The sequence below is a fragment of the Misgurnus anguillicaudatus genome, chromosome 2 (genome assembly GCF_027580225.2).
Source record: "Misgurnus anguillicaudatus chromosome 2, ASM2758022v2, whole genome shotgun sequence".
NCBI lineage: Eukaryota > Metazoa > Chordata > Actinopteri > Cypriniformes > Cobitidae > Misgurnus > Misgurnus anguillicaudatus.
The window spans coordinates 31,533,121-31,552,672 of NC_073338.2; the positions used below are offsets into that span (position 1 = coordinate 31,533,121).

The window sequence follows — 19,552 nt, forward strand, 5'->3', positions numbered from 1 at the left end:
GTGTTTTATCTGCCTTTTTATTTGTATCTATTCATCTTTTTGTCAGACCTGCTTTTGATCTGTTAGGCTCTGCAACATTGTGCTCTCCATCGTCCACTGAATTAGATAAAACTGTGAGGGAAGCTTTGTTAAAGTCCTACTGGTTTAATCCTGATTTACCAACCACAGCTTTTCTTCTCCCTGGTTTCTACTACGCTCATATCACTATTTGAGAGACACTATGTCATTCCTTAACTACGAAGCCCCTGAGGCCAATCTCATAACGCTGCTCTTCTGATCTTTGTTAATTTGTGACCTACCACAGCAAATAACCACTTCCTCAAGCTTCGCCACTCTACAATGTGCCTGTTGTAACTTTTTTGGAAGTGGACAGTGGTTATGTATTTGCAGACATTGAGGAAGAAGTTTTGTCAAGCAGCCACTATTAAGGGCTGAATGAAGTCAACACTAAATCCTTAGAGCGATCCTCTATGATGTCACAGAACACTCAACGACCCTCTATGACGTCACAGGGCTTTGATGAATCTTTCGCTCTTTCCGACAATCCGTATTCCATTGTTCCTTCATCTTTAAAATATCTCTCCTGGTGGCAGTCATTGTTAGCATAAGGCATTTTTCCACTACAGCATGCCCAGCAAGCGATGCACATTATGAGTCACGCTTCGGTTTGTTCATGGATGTTTCTCTCATCACTGTAAAGATTGTTTAGAAATAACTTTTCCTCCAATCAGGCAAGATTATGTTGGAAAGGACTTTAGCAACTATCACACAAATAGCAAAAACAGTATTTAGTCAAAGTCAGATGGCAGTCTTGAATTACGTAAACAAAATCTGATAAAATATAATAATTAAAAAAACAAAAATGTTTTAAAGGAATTTACATGAAGAACTGAAATTACATGTTCACATTGTAGACGTGTCAGTGGTTTTGGTGTGCTTTATTTATCCAGACTCAGCACAAGCACTAAGAGACCCATAAAACAGCAGTGACTGAATTGGTGGCCGAGACATTTTAACAGTTCCCTCAATTAACGACATGTGTGTTAACGGTGGCTACAATGTGCCTCTAATTAACACGTGACTGATCAAGGTTCTCAGGAAACTGCTACCACAATACAACACGAATATTTGAGCATTTTTATACTTTACTAAATTTTATACATATAAAGGATATCAGGATTGCAGCCTAATGGAAAACTTTGATTTTTTAAAATGTCTGTGCAGAAGAAAGCTAAAGATTTTAGTATGGTACTTACTGGCTGGTTTCACAGACAAGGCTTAGCTTAAGCCAGCACTATGCCTAAGTTAAATTAGGATATTTAAGTCACATTTACAAAAATGCCTTTGAAAAAAAACTACAGGTGTGCATCTTGAGATACAACAATGGGTCTCATTCATTAAGCATGCGTACGCACAAATTTGTGCGTGAGATGTGCATACGGATGTTTTTACGAACAAATCATTATTCAACAAAAACGTTCATATTAAAATTTCTTTTAAATGTATGCAAAAAATAAAGAAAACCTAAAACCACTTGTACGCAATAATCACGTATGCTAAAAGCAAATACTAGGCTATAATTATAATGTTTATAATAATGTTGATATAAAAATGTACATGATTATATTTTATATAATACAGAAAATATTGTAATATATTATTATCCAGAATGCCCACCACACACCAGCTTATTAGTGGAGAGGAGACAGAGTGATATAGCCAATTAGTACGAAGGGATGATTAGTAGGCCAACGGACAAGTTTGGCCAGGATGCCGGGGCACACCCCTCTCTTTTTCGAAAGACATCCTGGGATTTTTAATGACCACAGAGAGTCAGGACCTCGGTTTAACGTCTCATTCGAATGACGGTACTATACATTATAATAGCCTATTTATTTTTCTACACATATAAAGAAGATGCACTTAATGACAAATCTTCATGCTTTCCTTCCTCACTTTTTATAAAAGCGTCTGCTTAATGCCTAATGTAATAGTCATGTAAATGTAATAAGAAGTCTAAACGTCAATCACTTTGATCTCCTGTCTGTTTTATTTTAGATACAGATGCATGTCTCTGTCATATTAATTAAATGTCATATTTGTTAACGCATCCAATACTTACTTAATGTTACTCTGGTTGGTGGACAGCACTGGCTTCCAGCGACAGCAAAACCTCCCAAATAAAAAATGCAAAGCAAAACAGAACTTTACCAATAATATATATGATCATGAATTTCTTTTCAAGCTCTTTTGCTTTTATGGCAAACTGCTCAAAAGTTTTCTGTGGACCAGCTATGCGCTGCGGAAAGTGTTTTAAAAGGAGCTGGTTTGGAAGTGTTTTATGCAAATTACCAACCTCGTGCATGCGGTCGCTCATGTAGAACACTCCAAATTCACGTGAGAACAAGTACAAGAACAAATTCATGTGCGTACGCACGTGTTGTGAATTAGACGGAACGTATAAATACGAAAAACGTGCACAATTTTTAGTGAATGAGACCCATTGACACTGACATAATAAGATATTTTATCACCTCTCAAATATGGATAGGTTTCTTCAAAAACACCCAATTTTGAGGTTAAAACCTAGGATAATTCGATTTTTGTGAAGGACTTTTGATAGAGATCAGATGCAGAGCAACCCTAAAACATACACGGACATTCAGCTGTTTGTCCTAGGGCGATACTCCCGGGTTTTATAAGTTGCCTGGTGGATAATAGCGGTATTGCGGAAAGCCGGAAATACTCGTCATTGGCAGGGAAGCGTTTTTCTTAATTGACAAGTTAACTCGTCAATGGCGGGGAAAGAGTTAAAAACATTAAATATACTGTTCAACAATGACATTTATATTATTTATATAAAAGTTGAATGAGTCATTGATTTGTATTTTATGTAGTTTAATTGGTTGACAACTAGGACAAAAATAAAAGAAACCTGATATAAACTTCTTCATATACTGTATATAAGATACAGTGTCACTTGTATGACCTGTAGTGTCAGAAAAATCTGGATTTGAAGTTGTTTGTCTGTTTAAGTGGCGACAGTGGCTCAGTGGTTCATATAGGTTGTCTACAAATCGGAAGGTTGGTGGTTCAATCCCCGGCTCTACCTGACCAAGTGTCAAGGTGTCCTTGAGCAAGACACCTAACCCCAGCTGCTCCCGACGAGCTGGATGGTGCCTTGCATGGCTGACACAGCCGTCGGTGTATGAATGTGGGAGTGAATGGGTGAATGTGAGGCAAAAATTGTAAAGCGCTTTGGATGGCCATAGGTCTGTTAAAAAAGCGCTATATAAATGCAGTCCATTTATTTAAAAAACATGCCTTGTGGTTTCAGCCAAGATTTGGGCTATAGGGGTAAAGTCATGAAGCATGTTGGAGCTCTGGCATTTTATCACTCCCGTTAGATATTTCATTTTATTATTTGGATTCCTGCAATATATATAGAAAACCACTTAAGGTGAGTTGATTCCAGCATCCCTGTCAGGTTCATTCGTTGGTTTACGCCTGGAATCCACTTTGTTTTCAACACCTCCATTCCTTTCCCAAAACTGTTTGTATTGGACTCTTAAATCAAATGTCTTGGGTGAACTCAAGTGGGCGGTTATGAAAATAAGGCCCCCAGTGAGAGATAGCCATGAGGAAATGAACACAATCTGCACAGACCTCCTGTTTAGGACCCCGTTATGACAAGCACACCCCTGTCTGTCTGTCTGTGAGCCTAAAGCTATTGCACCCAGTTAATGCAAGTTGCAACCCACAAGTTAATTAATCACAGTTTTTTTTTTTTTGCAAGCCCTCGCTTCATCTGCTTTTATCAGGTGGTATATGCAAACATTTGTCCTTTTTACTTGACACTTTTTGGACATCCCATGACCTTAAGTAATTGGTATGCAAAATTGGCACACTTTTATCAGAGTCATTTCAACAGTTCCCAATAGCACATTTAAACTTTTTTGCCCTTGTTTTCTTCTGACATTTTGTCATTGTATATAGATATAGCTTAAATGCCCTTTAAGTCACTGGATAAGAGAATCTGCCAATAACATAAACCAATAGAAAACCTATTCTTTGTCATATACGTTTTGTCAAGCCGCATTTAAATTGCATGTTTGAAGTGACTACATTTTTTCCCTCATGTGGCACCGATCGGATTTAACCCTACGAATGTATAAGCAGGAATAAGCGCCCAAATTCCAATATTCTCCAAATATCCAATTGAGCATTAAGATTGACAGTGTAAGGTCATTTAATTAGGACCTAGTGAAGGTCATAAAGTTTTTTCTTCTCTATACTGATGAACGAATTGTTGGGTAGAAGAGTTCTGCTTTTTTCTCCCCAAATGCAGGAGCTGTATTTTAAATGATCCGTAAATTCCCTTTACTGGCATATGATTAGTCTTCAGGTTTTTTTAGGGGACCTAGTTTTTTTCAGCCGCTGGTAACTCTTAACAAGCTCTCCCTTTTACTCACCCCACCAGCCAATCTGCTGCAGTTTTCTAACTTAAACCGAAAAGCCCTGAGAAGAAAACTGCAGGATCCCTATGTTTGTAAATGAATAATGACCTTGTTGAGTTGGGAGGGTCATAAAAACAGACATCCATCGTGTGACCACACTTACAGAAGCAGGGGAAAGGCAGCTTTCGCAGCGTGTTTGTGGGAAATGATTCTGTCGGACACACGTGGGCTTTGTTCAAACAAGCAGCAAAAATCCAAATTTTGATTTGTTTGTTTATTTATTTTTGCTCAAATTGAATTGGCCATTAGGATTGTTCTGCAGTCTTACTGTGTTCTTCCAAAAATAACTCATTAAATCCAATAAAAACACCTGAAAGGGATCTTGCATTGACAAATGTTTGATGGATTCTGAAAGTGTGCGCTTCCTACTCTCACCTTTAATGGACGCAGTGTTCCAGATCCTCGAGGTTTCCCATTTTTATTGATGTAATTGTTGTAGCAATGCCCTTTAGTAGCAGGCGGAGCAGATAAGAAATGACAGCAAGAATCTACAGGTCAAAGGCACAAGCATTCATCGTTGCGCTTGCGCCTCCAGAAGCTGCACATTTAGGATTAAGACGGGTGTGTGCTGGGAAATGGCCTCCGGGTAGAATATCCCCTGACTCCACTTGAGAAGGGGTGAACGGAGGCCTGGATTCATGATTGATTGGTGCTGGTTCAGCCACACTGTCTTGAGCTTAAACCATAGGTCAGGGCAGAGATGAGGTGAGACCTCTCCCAGACAAAGACCCCTTTAACCTCTCCAAATGTCCAGGAAAAGTGATGTGTTGTCCAGCAATATGTGTTATGCCTAGACAAACAAGCCGTGCATGTTGGCAAGTTGGTATGGAATATACTTTGGTATTGTTGAAAATTTGTAGTCATGTGTTGGTCAAAAAACATTGTTCTGGATCATCTGAGTAGTTATTAATCTTTAGTTTACTGTTTTTTGCAGGTTTAGTAAGCCAGCTTCCATGTTTCTGGACCGAAACTTCAGGCGGCTTGCAAAAGTTAGCAACTATTTACCTCCATTTGGATTCAAAACACAAGGTATGTTTGCAAAGATGCTTTTAAGGTTTGAAATCGGAGGTATTTGATAAATAAATACATTAAATAAATAAATGGATAAATAAATATCTGACAGACTCAGTTGAATTCAATGAGATCTCTGCTAATAAGCTGATGATTTGAATCAGCTGTGTTAAATAAGGGAGACCTACAAAATGTGCAGAGCAGTGGGCCTCCCGGACCAGGATTGAGAACCACTATTGGAATTAAACTGGCTAAAGCTTGGTGTTCTGTTTCCCGTCGTTTTATTTGATGGTTTATGAAACCACGGAAAACAACTACCATTTGTATAACTTATAATGGGTTTAAAAAATTATTTAATGCAAAATTTGCCAAATTCGATGAGATTCCGCGCTATAGAGTAAACAATTTTTTTCAACAAACTGTTTTAATGCCTGGATTCTGTGATTGCGCCCTTATTTTCCACATCACGGAAATCATACAAGCCATGTCATGCCAAACTGGCATAGCCTATAAGCTAATATTTACACTGGAGCCATAATCAGCAAAAGCACTTACAGTAGCTGTTAGCAGAGGAGATCATATAGCAGCCTGAAGCAAGCAAAATCCATCACGTCATTTACTTCAGCTCTTCGTCGCTGGGATTCGCCCACTTGCTCTAAATAAATTACTGAGCTATTGAGAGAACTGAGACATGGTGTTGAATTTATTAACATTTTATATTTTATTTTTATCATATTACAGGGTTCCCATAGGTCATTGAATTTCTGGAATATTATGGTATTATAAAAGGTCTTTTCTAGACATTGAAATTCAGGGGATTATATATTTTTTGTCCAAGTCATGCATAAGGGATTTTTCTTTGTTGCCTTAAATTTTACTTTCAATTTATAAAAATGTAATCCGCTTGTTAACTTGTGATGTAAGGAATACCATTTCAGGGTTCAAGCCTCTCCTGAGTACAGTCGTTTATTTGCACTGTTTATTCATTTGATGCTTTTAAGGGACATTTTTATAAACTTACAGTGTACACTACAATGGTTGCCAGTAACTTATTGTAGAAGATAAAGACTGAAAATGTTTCATGTTCATTTAACTTTGAACAAACTGTTGCCAGTAAATAACATAAATGTAAAATCTAAAGTAAGTTACTGGCAACCAGCTGCCAGTAATACTGTAATTTTTACAGTGTACATTATCCAGGCTCCCGGCATCCCGGACATAGGTCATGGAAATTCAGCTTTTTAGGGCCAGTTATACTAAACGGGGCAAATTAGCGTGAGAGTGCTATCTACTACGCAATCTACTAAGAGCAGCGCAAATTAGTTCAGGGTCGCAAATAAGCAGAGCTGATCTTGAGTTCAGCACAACAGACATCGCAGCGGAAAATTCGGGGTGTGTAATCTCAGCTAACGAAGCCATAGTACACTGAAAAAAACTGGAGGTTGAAATGTCTGGTATTGTGTGACGACTTCTCCTAGTGACAAATAAAAATAACATGGCTTGTCAAACAATATTTTTATAATACGTTCCTCTGGCATTCCAAATAAAATGTTACATGTTAAAACAATCCTCTGCATTGTATCACGCTTTCTCTGTTCTCTGGGATGCCTTTTTTTTTAGCAATAATTGCAGCCATTTCAAGCGCAAATTCATTTAAGACATGCTTTTTTCGGCATTAAATAATGGCACAAATACCAGTCATAACACACACGCAAACATTTTATTTTTAATTTATTTATTTATTTATTTCAAGCAAATAGTATAACAACAGAAGAATACACAATAATAATAATAATAATAATAACTTATGCTGCGTTTACACCAGCCGCGTTTGAGTCGTCAAAATCGTATCTACCGCACCTAGTTTGCCGCTTGAATGGATTGAGTGTACTTGCTTCATTCGCGCATGAAATTCTAGTCATCGAGACATTCACGCGGAAATTCGCGTCATGGGAGGGGCTTCTGCGACTCCGCTCGCTTTCTGTAATTGCGTCACTACTAAAGCAAGCTCCTGATTGGCTAACGCGGGGCATTTTTTGCACATTTGCCGCGGAAACACTCAATTCACGCCGTTTGCGCGAACTAGACGCGCGAATGAGGTGGAATCTCTTCAGTTATATCAATGGAAAAAAAAGAAAACGCATAAAATAAATAATAGTAATAATGATACATCATTAAGAAACAGTATTGCATATGTGCACAACCACACATACATAAAGTATTATACATATTCATAATATACAGATATTACCGCAAGTAACAATGATTTATCAAATACCAACAATGGTAGACGGAATACCACAAGGGTACATAACAATGACGAACAGCTACCAACAACGCTAAATGGAATACCACATTAGTAAATAATGTTGCGTGAATCATTCAAATAATCTCCTCCCAAAAATTTTGCGTCTGAAAAGGAAACTCCTAGAAATGCATATGCAATAAGGTCAGTCGCAAATATAACTAGAACTCAAAACTTTTTTTACGCACTAATGATCCACTGCACGTCTTTAGTTAATCCCAACAGTCATTATTGAACGACAAAATGATGGTTAGCGCTGGCGTAAGCTGTTAGTAAATCTGGCCCTAAATCAGTGAAAGTCATGGAATTTGACTTGGAGTGGGAACCCTGATCTTAATGAAAACATGTTCCTTGATGTTGTCAATTATATGGAGAGAGAAGGCTTTATCGAGTCTGAATAGCTAATACCAGGGCGAAAATTATCACATTAAGCTTGGAGCTGGCACATCAGAACATGTTAAACAATCATTAACTAACATAAGTGCACTGCATAACCTTTATTTAGCTGCAAAAATGATGGAATGGCTGTTACACAACGCACGTTAAACACGCAGGTTTTTGGACTGACTTTGGGGGCATTTTATTTTTTAGACTAGTCGTTTATGACATTTTTGTTTAAACTGCTTTTAAATTAGTTGCAGCGCACATTCCTAAATTGGATAGGACTCTCATATTACATATACAAGTGAAAAATGTTGGGATTCACTTCTGCATTAGTCACTTTCAAACGTGTGTTGCAATGTTGTATGTTGCAACATATTAAGTTGGCAGTGATGTTTATAGTGTATCCATAGATGTTTTTCTGGGCTACCTCTAAAAACATCTTAAGGTTACATTATTTAGTTAGCTTTACATGCTAAATAAACATATAATAAAGCGAAAAGGGCCTTAAGAAAATATGCTGTTGGCTATGTTTGAAACAGCAACGGTTCCTTGAAACCAATAGCTTGTTAATGTAATCCACCATTGTTTGCTCATCTGATCAAGTTTTTCCCTCATCTGAAAAAGATGATTACATCTTATATTTCACCACATTGTCAAATGTTCCAGCATTTGACCGCAACGGGCACATAAGGGTACCTTGAATGTAACCTTTGTGTTCGGTATACTGCTGCCGTGTCCACGCACATGAAGACTTTCAAAAGAAATGTCCCATGTTTACATTACACCTGGTTTCTGTTTTCTGCATGAATCGTGAGCATGGCGTGACACCGCTTTTAACTTTATTCATTTGGGATAGGTGATACGTGTGGTTCTTGAATAGAACGTGACAAAGGTTATGGAATCATGGGGCAGGAAAGGCATAAAAATAGACATCTTATATTTTCACTTCCAATTTGGACACAAGCGATCCATGTGGCCACCTACGACTTTAAGATTTTGCACTTGATTACGCCCCCCTCGGTTAAAAACATTCACTTGAATGCTGATTGCACGGTGGTGTCGAGCGTAGGGTAATCCCAAAATCCTTTTAAGATGGGTGAAAGAAATAAGATGAAGGTGAATAAACCATTAAGAATGTTTTGACTGTAGGTTTGGCCTTTTAAGTGTCTTACAGTATTAAGTAACCTTTTAAGTGTCTCCAGTGACTCAGAATGAAGTGGCATTTTCAACTACTTTGACTCATTGGCCAAGTAATATTCACAAAACAGTTATGTGCAGCTATAGTTTTCGAGTATGTTTGACTAGTTTTTAAACAAAATACTTTCACAGCAAACATTAAATGAAGGAAACGTGTCATCATCTGGCACGTAGGAGCTTTGCTCTCAAACGTTTCTGTGACGGCAGCATCTAGCACATTTGCTTTTGTATCGTACCCAACCTTTTTTGCTATATTTCACAGCCCGGTGTCCCTTGCCAAAACAGTGTATGTAAAAGGTGAGGGTCCTGTTTGTTTTAACTGCCAGAACTGATACTTGGATGAAATGTTTATCCCATTATATTAAAACAATTAGAACCTATTGCTCTTCCCGTTTCTTTGAGAAACCTGCTCTTAATTTTTTTCGTTTGCATTCCAACCTTATTCCAAGTGTGGTCCCTCTGCTGTTTATGCAGTCGGTGGTGATGCTTGATGCGAGCTGTCGACACTTTGTCCAAACAATGACAGCTGCTCCCTTATGCCTTTTAATCATTAAGGTTACAGTTTATAGTTAATACTTCACACAACAGGAATTCAAGCTCTCACAATAGCTTTCGCACTATAGCGAAAGCCTCGTTCTGTAGGGAGAATCAGTTTAAGGTTCTCACACTATGTAGTGTTGTAATTGCTACCATTCTTTTCAAATCGTACTAAACCGCAGAACACTGGTACATCCTTGTATGTTTGCCTCTCAATAACATAACGTCTATGACAATAACCAAAAGATAATCTCACGCGTAAAGTCTTTGTTGTCAGAAATGGTAATTGTAGTCATTAGGGTGAATGCTTTCAAACCACCGGATAAGGAAAAAAGGTAGAATTATATACAGATGTAGATTTGGCGCCTTACAAGTACTGCAAAGTGCCTAATAGACCTCCCAAAGTGTTTCTATACACATTATTCATATAACCTCTTAAATTGAAGTTAATTGGGGCATATTGGGATAGTGGGTCAACCCTCCAATATAGATGTGCCTTTTAACCCCGCAGTTTTCTTATCAATAATGGTTTTACTATCTTTGGCCTTTTATAGTCTGAATAGGGAAGTGTGGAGGAATGAATGGGTCGCAGTTATACTACAGTACCCTTACTAGGAAGTCTGGTGTTCTCGGTGATATCAGACAATAGAATGCATGGCTATTGTAAAGGCATCAGAGGAATGATCGCTATGGCCAAACATTTCTGTAAATTTACATCACAAGGTAATGCTTTGAGTGTTGGAGTGCATTAAATTAAAGTCTCAGTCGCAGGAATTTTTTGCTTGTTTACAAATGACATTCCACTTTTACAGAATGTTTTTCCTAAATAGCAACAATCTATTTTCAGTTGCTAACGTGAATAACAAAACCTTGTTACTAGACCACCAGTAGTGTAGATAATTGATTTAATAACTCATTACTGTTTTGTTGTCTTATGTTTTTTTCTACAGAAAGAATCATAGACTCTATTTTAACTGAGACAAAGAATTACGGACTGCCAGAGTTGGATGGGTAAGACTTAACTCTTGAACTAATTTGCTTAAAATCCTTATAGCATTTCCAGGAGTGATAAAGTAATGGGGCAGTTAAAGCTTTCTCTTTCATGTAACTTAGAGATTTTGTCCTAACAATCTGATGACCTGAGGACTGTACTAACCTGGCAGTAATAAACTAGACAAGCAACATGTTATGTAACTTCTTGTCAGTTTCTTTGACACTATGCTGAATAGCCCCACCTACAGTTAAATCTCCAGTTTAAAATGTGGTGCTTTGTGGTACATATTGCACAGGTGCGCTGTTGTATTGGCTGATGATATTTATCTGCAGGTTTTTTATTCATTTTAAACTGTCAGCATGAAAAGGCCAATAAAACAAAATATCTTATAGTTTATATACTGAAGTTTATAGTTCACTTTAGTGGAGGGAAAAGTAGTAATAGTATAAATATAAAGGGATAGTTCAGCCAAAAATGAAAATTACCTCATGATTTACTCACCCTCAAGCCATCTGAGTTGAAAATGTCCATCCTTTTTCATACAAACACATATTCAGATTTTTTTGGGAAAATGTCCTAGCTTTTCCAATATTTTTAAATCAATTAGATTTTAAAGTGCAAAAATGTTTTTTTAAAAACTCATCAACTTAAAATATTTCCAATGTTTTGTAATAAATAGGCCTGGAAAGGCCTGGAAATTGCCACATCATGTAATTAATTACATAAAATATTTGAATATTTTATCTAATTAATTACATGATGTGCCAATTAATTAATCTAAATAATTTAAATAAACTTCAGGTCGATCTGTAGTTTTTTGGTACAGAAATTTAATGAAATTATCAAATGTAAAATAAAACCTAAAAAAAAGCTTAGTCTTTATAAATTAAATATGGATTTATCCTTATTAAAGTTACAAAAGTTCATTAGTTAAAGGTGCATTGTGTAACTTTTAGAAGAATCCTTTGACAGAAATGCAATATAATATACAAACCTATATTATCAGTGGTGTATAAAGACCTTTCATAATTAATCATTGTTTTTATTACCTTAAAATGAGCCATTTTTATCTATATACACAGAAGTACATGAAAGTCATCATTTTGTGCCGCCATGTTTCTACAGAAGCCCTTAACGGACAAACTTTGTTTACCAAGTTGTCTCTGACGATCACGTGTTTGTCCTATGGTGCCTAGCGTAGCTTCACTATGTTTTAAAACGAGGGATAAGCCGAGGACTGAGCTAAAATTTACACACTGCGCCTTTAATAAAAGTTCTTAGCCAATATTTATTTTATATTAGAAACAGACACACTCTTAAAACGAATGTGTTAAAAACAACACATTTGTGTTAATTCTGGGACAACACACTAAATGTGTTGTCCCAGAATCCACATATCTCTGTGTTATTATTGAAACAACACATTTTGTGTTACTTTTAACATTATATTTTAACACAAAATGACACATAATGTGTTAAAATTACACATAAGTGTTAAAAGCTTAATGCACAAAGATGTGTAAATCCTTTCTAAGAGTGCAGCATCAGATTTATACTGTCCATTTAAGAGCAATTTAACTGCATGCATTTTATTTCTCCACTGATTGCATTCATACCGTAAATATATTAAAAATGTATTTTCATTATTATCATTGTATTGTATAATCATTACTAATGTGTTGACTTCATCTAAATAACTTTTAAGGTGAATATTTAGATTTTTGTGAGTACTGCATTGAGATCTGTTTCCCATCATTAGTTAAAGGCGGAGTCCACGATGTTTGAAAAACGCGTTGGAAAAGGAGATGGGCCCACTACCAAAACACACTTATAGCCAATCAAATCAAATCAAATGCCGGGTTGCGTATGTGTGGGGCGGGTCTATCAACAGAAGGTCCAGATTCTATTGGGGTAGGGGCGTGTTGTTTAAGTGATTTCAAATATCAACATTGGCTTTCAAACATCATGGACTCCGCCTTTAATTTAATTAACCCGTTAAATTAACAGCCCTTACAATTAGTCAAATGTGAGTTAACATTGTTAATAAGAAACATTTGGACAGCATAAATAACCTCTAAAGCAGGTGTCTCCAACCTTTTTGTGAGCAAGGGCTACCACAATGGATAAAACAATCTGAGGGGCTACTTTTTGGATATAGTCTACTCAAACCTTTTTGTTTAACGTGTTGATTTTATTTTATTTTACTTGTTGATATGTTTTATCATTGTTTAAAATGTTAACATACATAAAAGAAGCCGAGCTTGTCAGAGCCGATGGTGTAGTAGACAGTGCTCTGACGTGTGGTGCGGACGCACATCCGGCGGCCCGGGTTCGGGTCCCGGCTCGGGGTCCTTTGCCGGTCTCGTGCCCCTCTCTCTACTCCGTCCTTTCCTGTCATCTCTCTAATTACTGTCTATCAAATAAAGGCAAAATGGGCCAAAAAAGAGAAGTCAAGCTTATATAAAAAATATGTAAAAAAATAAATATGAAAATTAAGGCTATTAATAGAATGTGCTTTGACGGGCAACTCACAGACTCCGTGCGGGCAACCTGGTGCCGGCGAGTACCATGTTGGAGACCACTGCTCTAAAGGTTGTGTATGTTGTATTTAGTTGATAAGTTGATAAGACTATATTAGATGCCCTATCACTTATAAAGTGCTGTATGATATAATAATAATTTGTCTGTATTCTTTACAGTTTGAGTTGTAAAAGATGTGTGATAGTAGGCAATGGTGGTATCCTCAGCAACAAGTCTTTGGGCTCTCGCATCGACGAATATGACGTTGTGGTGAGGTGAGTTTCTAGTCAGCTGTGCTGACTTTAAATTCTCAAATCAGTTACAAGAACACATCTCTAGTGACTTCACCCTAAAGACCATGGATGTACCGGGAAGACATGTAGATGTGTGCCTTTCATATGTTTATTCTCTAGACTCAACGAGGCACCAGTGAATGGTTACACGAGAGATGTAGGTTCAAGGACCACCCTGAGGATTACCTACCCTGAGGGGGCCATCCAAAAGCCAGAACGCTATGAGAAAGACTCTATCTTCGTCTTCTCTGCTTTTAAACCCCTTGACTTTAAATGGCTAAGGCAGATGGTCTTAAAAAAGGATCTGGTAAGACTCAGTTCAGTAGTATGCTAATATACAGTCTTGTTTTTTTATATACATATATTAAGTTACTATTATGTATTTATTTACTTTGCTTGAAAATTTGAGGTTCTTAATTGTCTGACATTTTTACCTTGTATTTTGAGTTTAATTCCTTACATGCATTTAGATTGCTCATTTAAGCAGTTTAATTCAGTTTAAAATGATTTCGATTAAGAAAACTAGTAAAGGAAATTGTATTGTTCAGTGCGTTTTGTCTCATATTTGGCAAATTGCAAAACCATCGCCTTTCAGGTTTGACTGACACTCAGTGAATTAGCATCTTAATCGGGAGGGTCGGCCCGGCTGAATGAGCTCTCTCTTATCTCACGCTGGTTTTAATGACTCCGCTTCCAACACATTTCTTATCACTCATAAAAGCAAGCATAAGCACTCCATTCTCCTCTGGACTCGCTCGGCTACTCAAGGACAGGTTTTTTACTTTTCAAAGGCATTGGTCATCATAGAAGTTTTTTTTTTTTTTGAATAATCTTTCTTTTGCAGTATGGTTGCAGCACACTTGCTTGTTTCTGATTTTGTCACATGGGAATCTGGTGGCACTCTGGCTCACCACAGCTGCTGAATTTTCAGGGACCGGCGTTGGATTTTTTTACAGGGTGACATTTGTCAGTGTGCAAGAAACTCGGCAAAGGAAGAAAAAATAGTGAGCTATTTTTTTACCCCCTCCTCCGCCTGGTCTCTGAAAAGGGACAGATTTGTCTGAACGTCTGATCATAACAAGCTGGACAGTGGAAAGTGCTCAGATAATTGATCTGCCCTCTGGCTTCTGATACATTGCCTTTGATCTTATGGAAAGAAGTATTTCCTTGACCAAATGAGGGGTCAAGAAAGCTCCAGTGTGTCTGCTATAATGTTAGAAACGGCATTTTTAGAGGACGAAGACTGATGAAAGCTCGATTTGGGTGACAAAATAGCTTGCTTTTTTAAGTATAGGTTGAACCAAAAAGAAGGACGTCCATGCCATTCTGGAATCGAATGGGTGGGTCCCCAGATGTTTGAACATATAGGGCCCTATTTTAACGATCTAAGCGCATTGTCTAAAGTGCATGGTCTAAATGGGTGTGTCCGATGCCACTTTTGCTAATTTAACGACAGAAAAAAATGGTTTGTGCGCTGAGCGCACGGTCAAAAAGGGTTGTTCATATTCTCCTAATGAGTAATGGGTGTGTTTTGGGCGTAACGTGCAATAAACCAATAAGAGTCTCAGCTCTCATCCCCTTTAAAAGCCAGTTGCGCTGGCGCTATGTCTAATCCCTATTTAGAAGACAGACTTTGTAAATTGAAAAACTAAGCAGAGGAAGAAGACCCCCAGTTTAAGATTAATGTTAAATAATTGTGTTGTTTTCACTTTTATTGAAATGTTATTTTTTTGGATTAAAACCTTTAAAAGCCGTTTTCTTTCAGTCATAGAAGTACAAATAGCAAGCTTTTAATTGCTGTTAATGTATTGATATCCTACATAATCATTGTAATCTCATAAAATAATTTGCTAATATGCAAGAAAATGTTTTTATTTAAAATACAAACAAGAGATAAAGAATTTACAAACGTGCGGAGAGCCAATGCGTTTCAGCACTCGGACAGCGCCATGGGATTTTTTTAAAGCATTACTTAAAATGTTTCTCATCTCACCATATCCACAGGTACAGTCATATACAATAAATCCGTAGGGTAGCATTTAAAAAAACATTTAAAAATAGATGCATTTGTTTAAAGCAAAGCATTTATTTACTTACAAAGCTACAGGCGAAGCAGCTCTTTACGCCTTCTTACATCTCATAATCGGGCCTTATTTATGTCCAAGAGACTCAATAATAATCTTTTACATTTCAATCCTTTAATATTTCATATTTAAAAGTGTTTTTGGGCTGCTGCGCATTCATGTATGTGTTATGCAAACCCGCGTTGCCGTCCCGTTTATAGGCGCATAATTACTAACACGCTCTTTAAATAACAAAAAAAACATATTGCGCCATTGACTTTAGACCAGGTTTTTGTTGGTCAATGGCAAAGTCTATTTTAGTTGCCTCAAAATAGCAACGCACCAACAATTCACCTGAACACACCTCGTTTAAGACCAGAACGCCCATGGGCACAAAATTGTGAGCAAATGCATTTGCTATTTAAACAAAAAGGCGCTAAACGTGAACGTCTTTTAAATTGGACTAATAAGCAACCACCCAGAACACCTTAACAACCGCATAGCAGGGCTGAGACATGCGCCCACAAATACCCTAGCATCGTGTCTGGAAGTTTTGTATAGGCAAGCATCGATTGCATATTATTCCGAAAATGTAAAAATCTAGTTCACGATTATTTTTCTTCCAGCCGCAGACAGCCACAGCTGTAAAAGATGTTTATATTCGGTCAGTCTTCAACGTGACCTCCCGTGTATGTATTAAGTTGTAAGAGTATCATGTTTAAAGTGACTTTTAAACTGATTGTCACTTGACAAATGAAGCCTATCAGTGTTGTGAATTCTTACACATGAAAAATGGCATGGATTTCTATTCTTCACTCTGGAGCGACGTCGGTCTCGCACATTCCGTCGTTCCCTTCCCAAACAGTTTAACTTAGGATGTGTTTATTTTTAACTGGCAAGTAAAAGGGATGGTATTTTTGGGTTGATGAAAATTTGACTAAGCATTTATCTAGCGTGCGTCCTCTTTACCTACCACAGATGTTTCTTTTAATAATTTGAGTAATCTCAAAACAATAACACGCATTCATCGCAATGGTTAATCACACCTAATCTCATCAAACGCTGTTACCCTAACAACAGTATACAATTCATCTCGTGTTTGAAAACAAATGCATTCCTGCGCTTCGCTTCCAAGTCTCAAGACGTATCTATGAAAATATTGAAAATCCTGTTGAGTGACTTGCAGTGAAGTTTGCCGCTGATTGCCAAATGTATAAATGCTCATCTTTAATAGCAAAAACCTGGTAGGGAAAATACTTTGTGCAAGTAGTGACAGCAGCCATTGAGCCTCATTGTGTTGCAATGTCTTTCATTCCTCTAACCTGAGCAGAGATGAACGCATAAAGGCATGTGTGGCTGTGTAGGCAGTTAGCTTTAGAAAGGCATGTCGTTAAAGACTTCAGTGTAATCCTCTGATAGCACTAACTCTTCACTTTCTTAATCTCAAAGAGTTGGACTGATGTAACTTTTAGCAGTATCTGACTGCTGCTTTGAAGTGTTTTTCTCTCCGCTGCTCTTTTGTACGCTGTGGATACTCGCTGATGGAAAGTATGCAAGTCTTTTCAGTTCTTCTCATGTATTGAAAGAACAGTGCGTGGACGCTTTCGCAACGCTGAAGATACTTTATATGGGGTGTTCACTTGAATTATCTCGCGTTCTTGTATAGGGTCATCACTACTTTCTTTTTAATGCTTTTGGTTCGTATTCAGGCTTTCGATTGACCTGCTGCATTAATGCATTTGGCAGATTTTTTTAATCCAAAGTGACTTCCAGGGCATTCAAGGTATACAGTTTATTGGTAGTGTGTTTCTGTGGGAATCGAACCTATGATCTTGCCGTTGATAGTACTAATTGAGCTGCTTATCTTTATTATTGGTTTTGTTAAGAAGCAAAATAAATGTCTTTGTTTTTTGCTTAAGATATTTTTTGGGTTCAAAACATTTGTGTTGTGCTATTGATTACCCAAGTAAACTCATTGTTTTGAATGTTTAACCCTTCACCTGGCACAGCCCTTTTTGAAGGGGTGAAAAGTAGATGTACCCCTTCAAATTAATTTAATTTTTTGGTCTAGAAGCCTAATTTTGGTCTTGTTTTAAAGAAGACACTTTAAAGTTTTTTACAAAAGTGACTGGAGGTGAAAATATGAAAAAATGTTATAGCAGTTTAAATTTGTTGTAATAAATAAAAATAATGCAATATAGTAGTATTTTATACATAAAATTATCAAAAAAAGGCTGCAGGTTTGCTGCATATTCTTGTCACAAATAATTAATTAATAATAATAATAATAATGAATACCGGTAAATCATAGTTACTGCATTATTATTACTGCTAAAAGGTTTTGAAATATGAAAACTACATTCTTAGACCTTTCCAAAAATATATAGTTTGTCGTGATAAATGAACATTTACATGAAAAATATTAAGGTAAACTCGGGTGTCCCGCGGGACAGTGCCAGTTAACGCGTTAAAGATCCGTTGTATAGCGCCATTCCTGACACCACAAGTCTAATGGGACGTGAAAATCCTGAGGGAAATATTTGCATTTATATACTGTATATACATTTATATTATATATAAATATTATATATATAACTATAACCAATTTTTCTTAAATATATAAATGATTGTGTGTTTTTTTTAATATATAAAAAATAGTTATTATGTAAACACAAACTTTTATTCTAAATGCGATTAATCGCGATAAATCTTTTGACAGTCCTATAAAAAATATATATAGTATATATTGCTATATATTTGTCAAAACACTTTTAAATTTTTTCTCTTTCAAAAACTGACAGAAATGATAAAATGTTTTTCTTTAGGCAGGCAATGTTAGAAGGTAATTCACACCAGTCTCATGTAAACACACACGTTTACGTCTCATGGCTCTACTTTCAGAATGGTTTATTTTTATGTTTACTGTGGTGCAATGCATTGCCCCGTCGTACATGCATTATTTTAAACACTCTTGCCTGTTTTTGTAAACTGAGAGATGAGACAAAACTATTTTCTGTGGTCATCAAGCCAAACCTGTTTTGTACCCACTAGGTTCCTTTAACACACTTCAGATTTGTTCGGGCATCACTAGAAACATGTCACACTTTTCTCACTTTAGCATATTTGAGAGATATTTAAAACTGGTTAATGCCCACCGAAATAAAAAGAGATGGATGTAGCCAGCTGTCTAATAAGATAAGAGTGAACTAAATTAACAAGTCCTGGAGGTTGCGTGGGGCACGCAGATCCCACGATAATTATTTTAATTCAGACTACCATTTACCAGGTAATCCTCCACCTTCTGTCTGAACGTATTTACCCATCACTTCCTTTTACAATACGTCCTAATCCCTTATTATTTCAGCCTTACTTGGTGAGACCGATGCAAGAATGTGTCACTTATTAGACACTCCTTCAGGGTTCGGGATTCATGCAGCTCCTGTTTTTATTGTAGGTACTTTCCATGTGGCAGCATGTTACATAGCGCACGTTGTGTTTTGTGGTTTCTCTGTGTTAGCTTTATTTGTATGCCAAAATGCTGCTACTGGAGTACAAACTGTTGTGTGCATGACTATATCTCTGATGATGCCTGCAGAGAGCGTGCCTTTGTTTACTTCACAAATCTCCAGGAAAGTGACTCAATGCAAACTGTACAAGACGTGGCAACTGACCAAAACAGAAATATGTTTTCTGAAATGTACTTTTTTCCAAGCAGGTTTTGAGAAACTTAT

General features: G+C 36.9%; 1 protein-coding gene across 7 annotated transcripts in view; it reads left to right on the forward strand.

Moving 5' to 3' along the window:
• st3gal3b (ST3 beta-galactoside alpha-2,3-sialyltransferase 3b) overlaps positions 1-19,552 on the forward strand; it is a 73,638-nt gene that overhangs the window by 34,173 nt on the left and 19,913 nt on the right. For all 7 annotated transcript variants that reach the window (XM_055202596.2, XM_055202591.2, XM_055202593.2 and 4 more), the window contains 4 exons: positions 5,452-5,546; positions 10,902-10,962; positions 13,645-13,740; positions 13,879-14,065. In XM_055202596.2, coding sequence (XP_055058571.2) covers positions 5,452-5,546; positions 10,902-10,962; positions 13,645-13,740; positions 13,879-14,065 — 439 coding nt within the window. The remainder of the gene's footprint in view (positions 1-5,451; positions 5,547-10,901; positions 10,963-13,644; positions 13,741-13,878; positions 14,066-19,552) is intronic.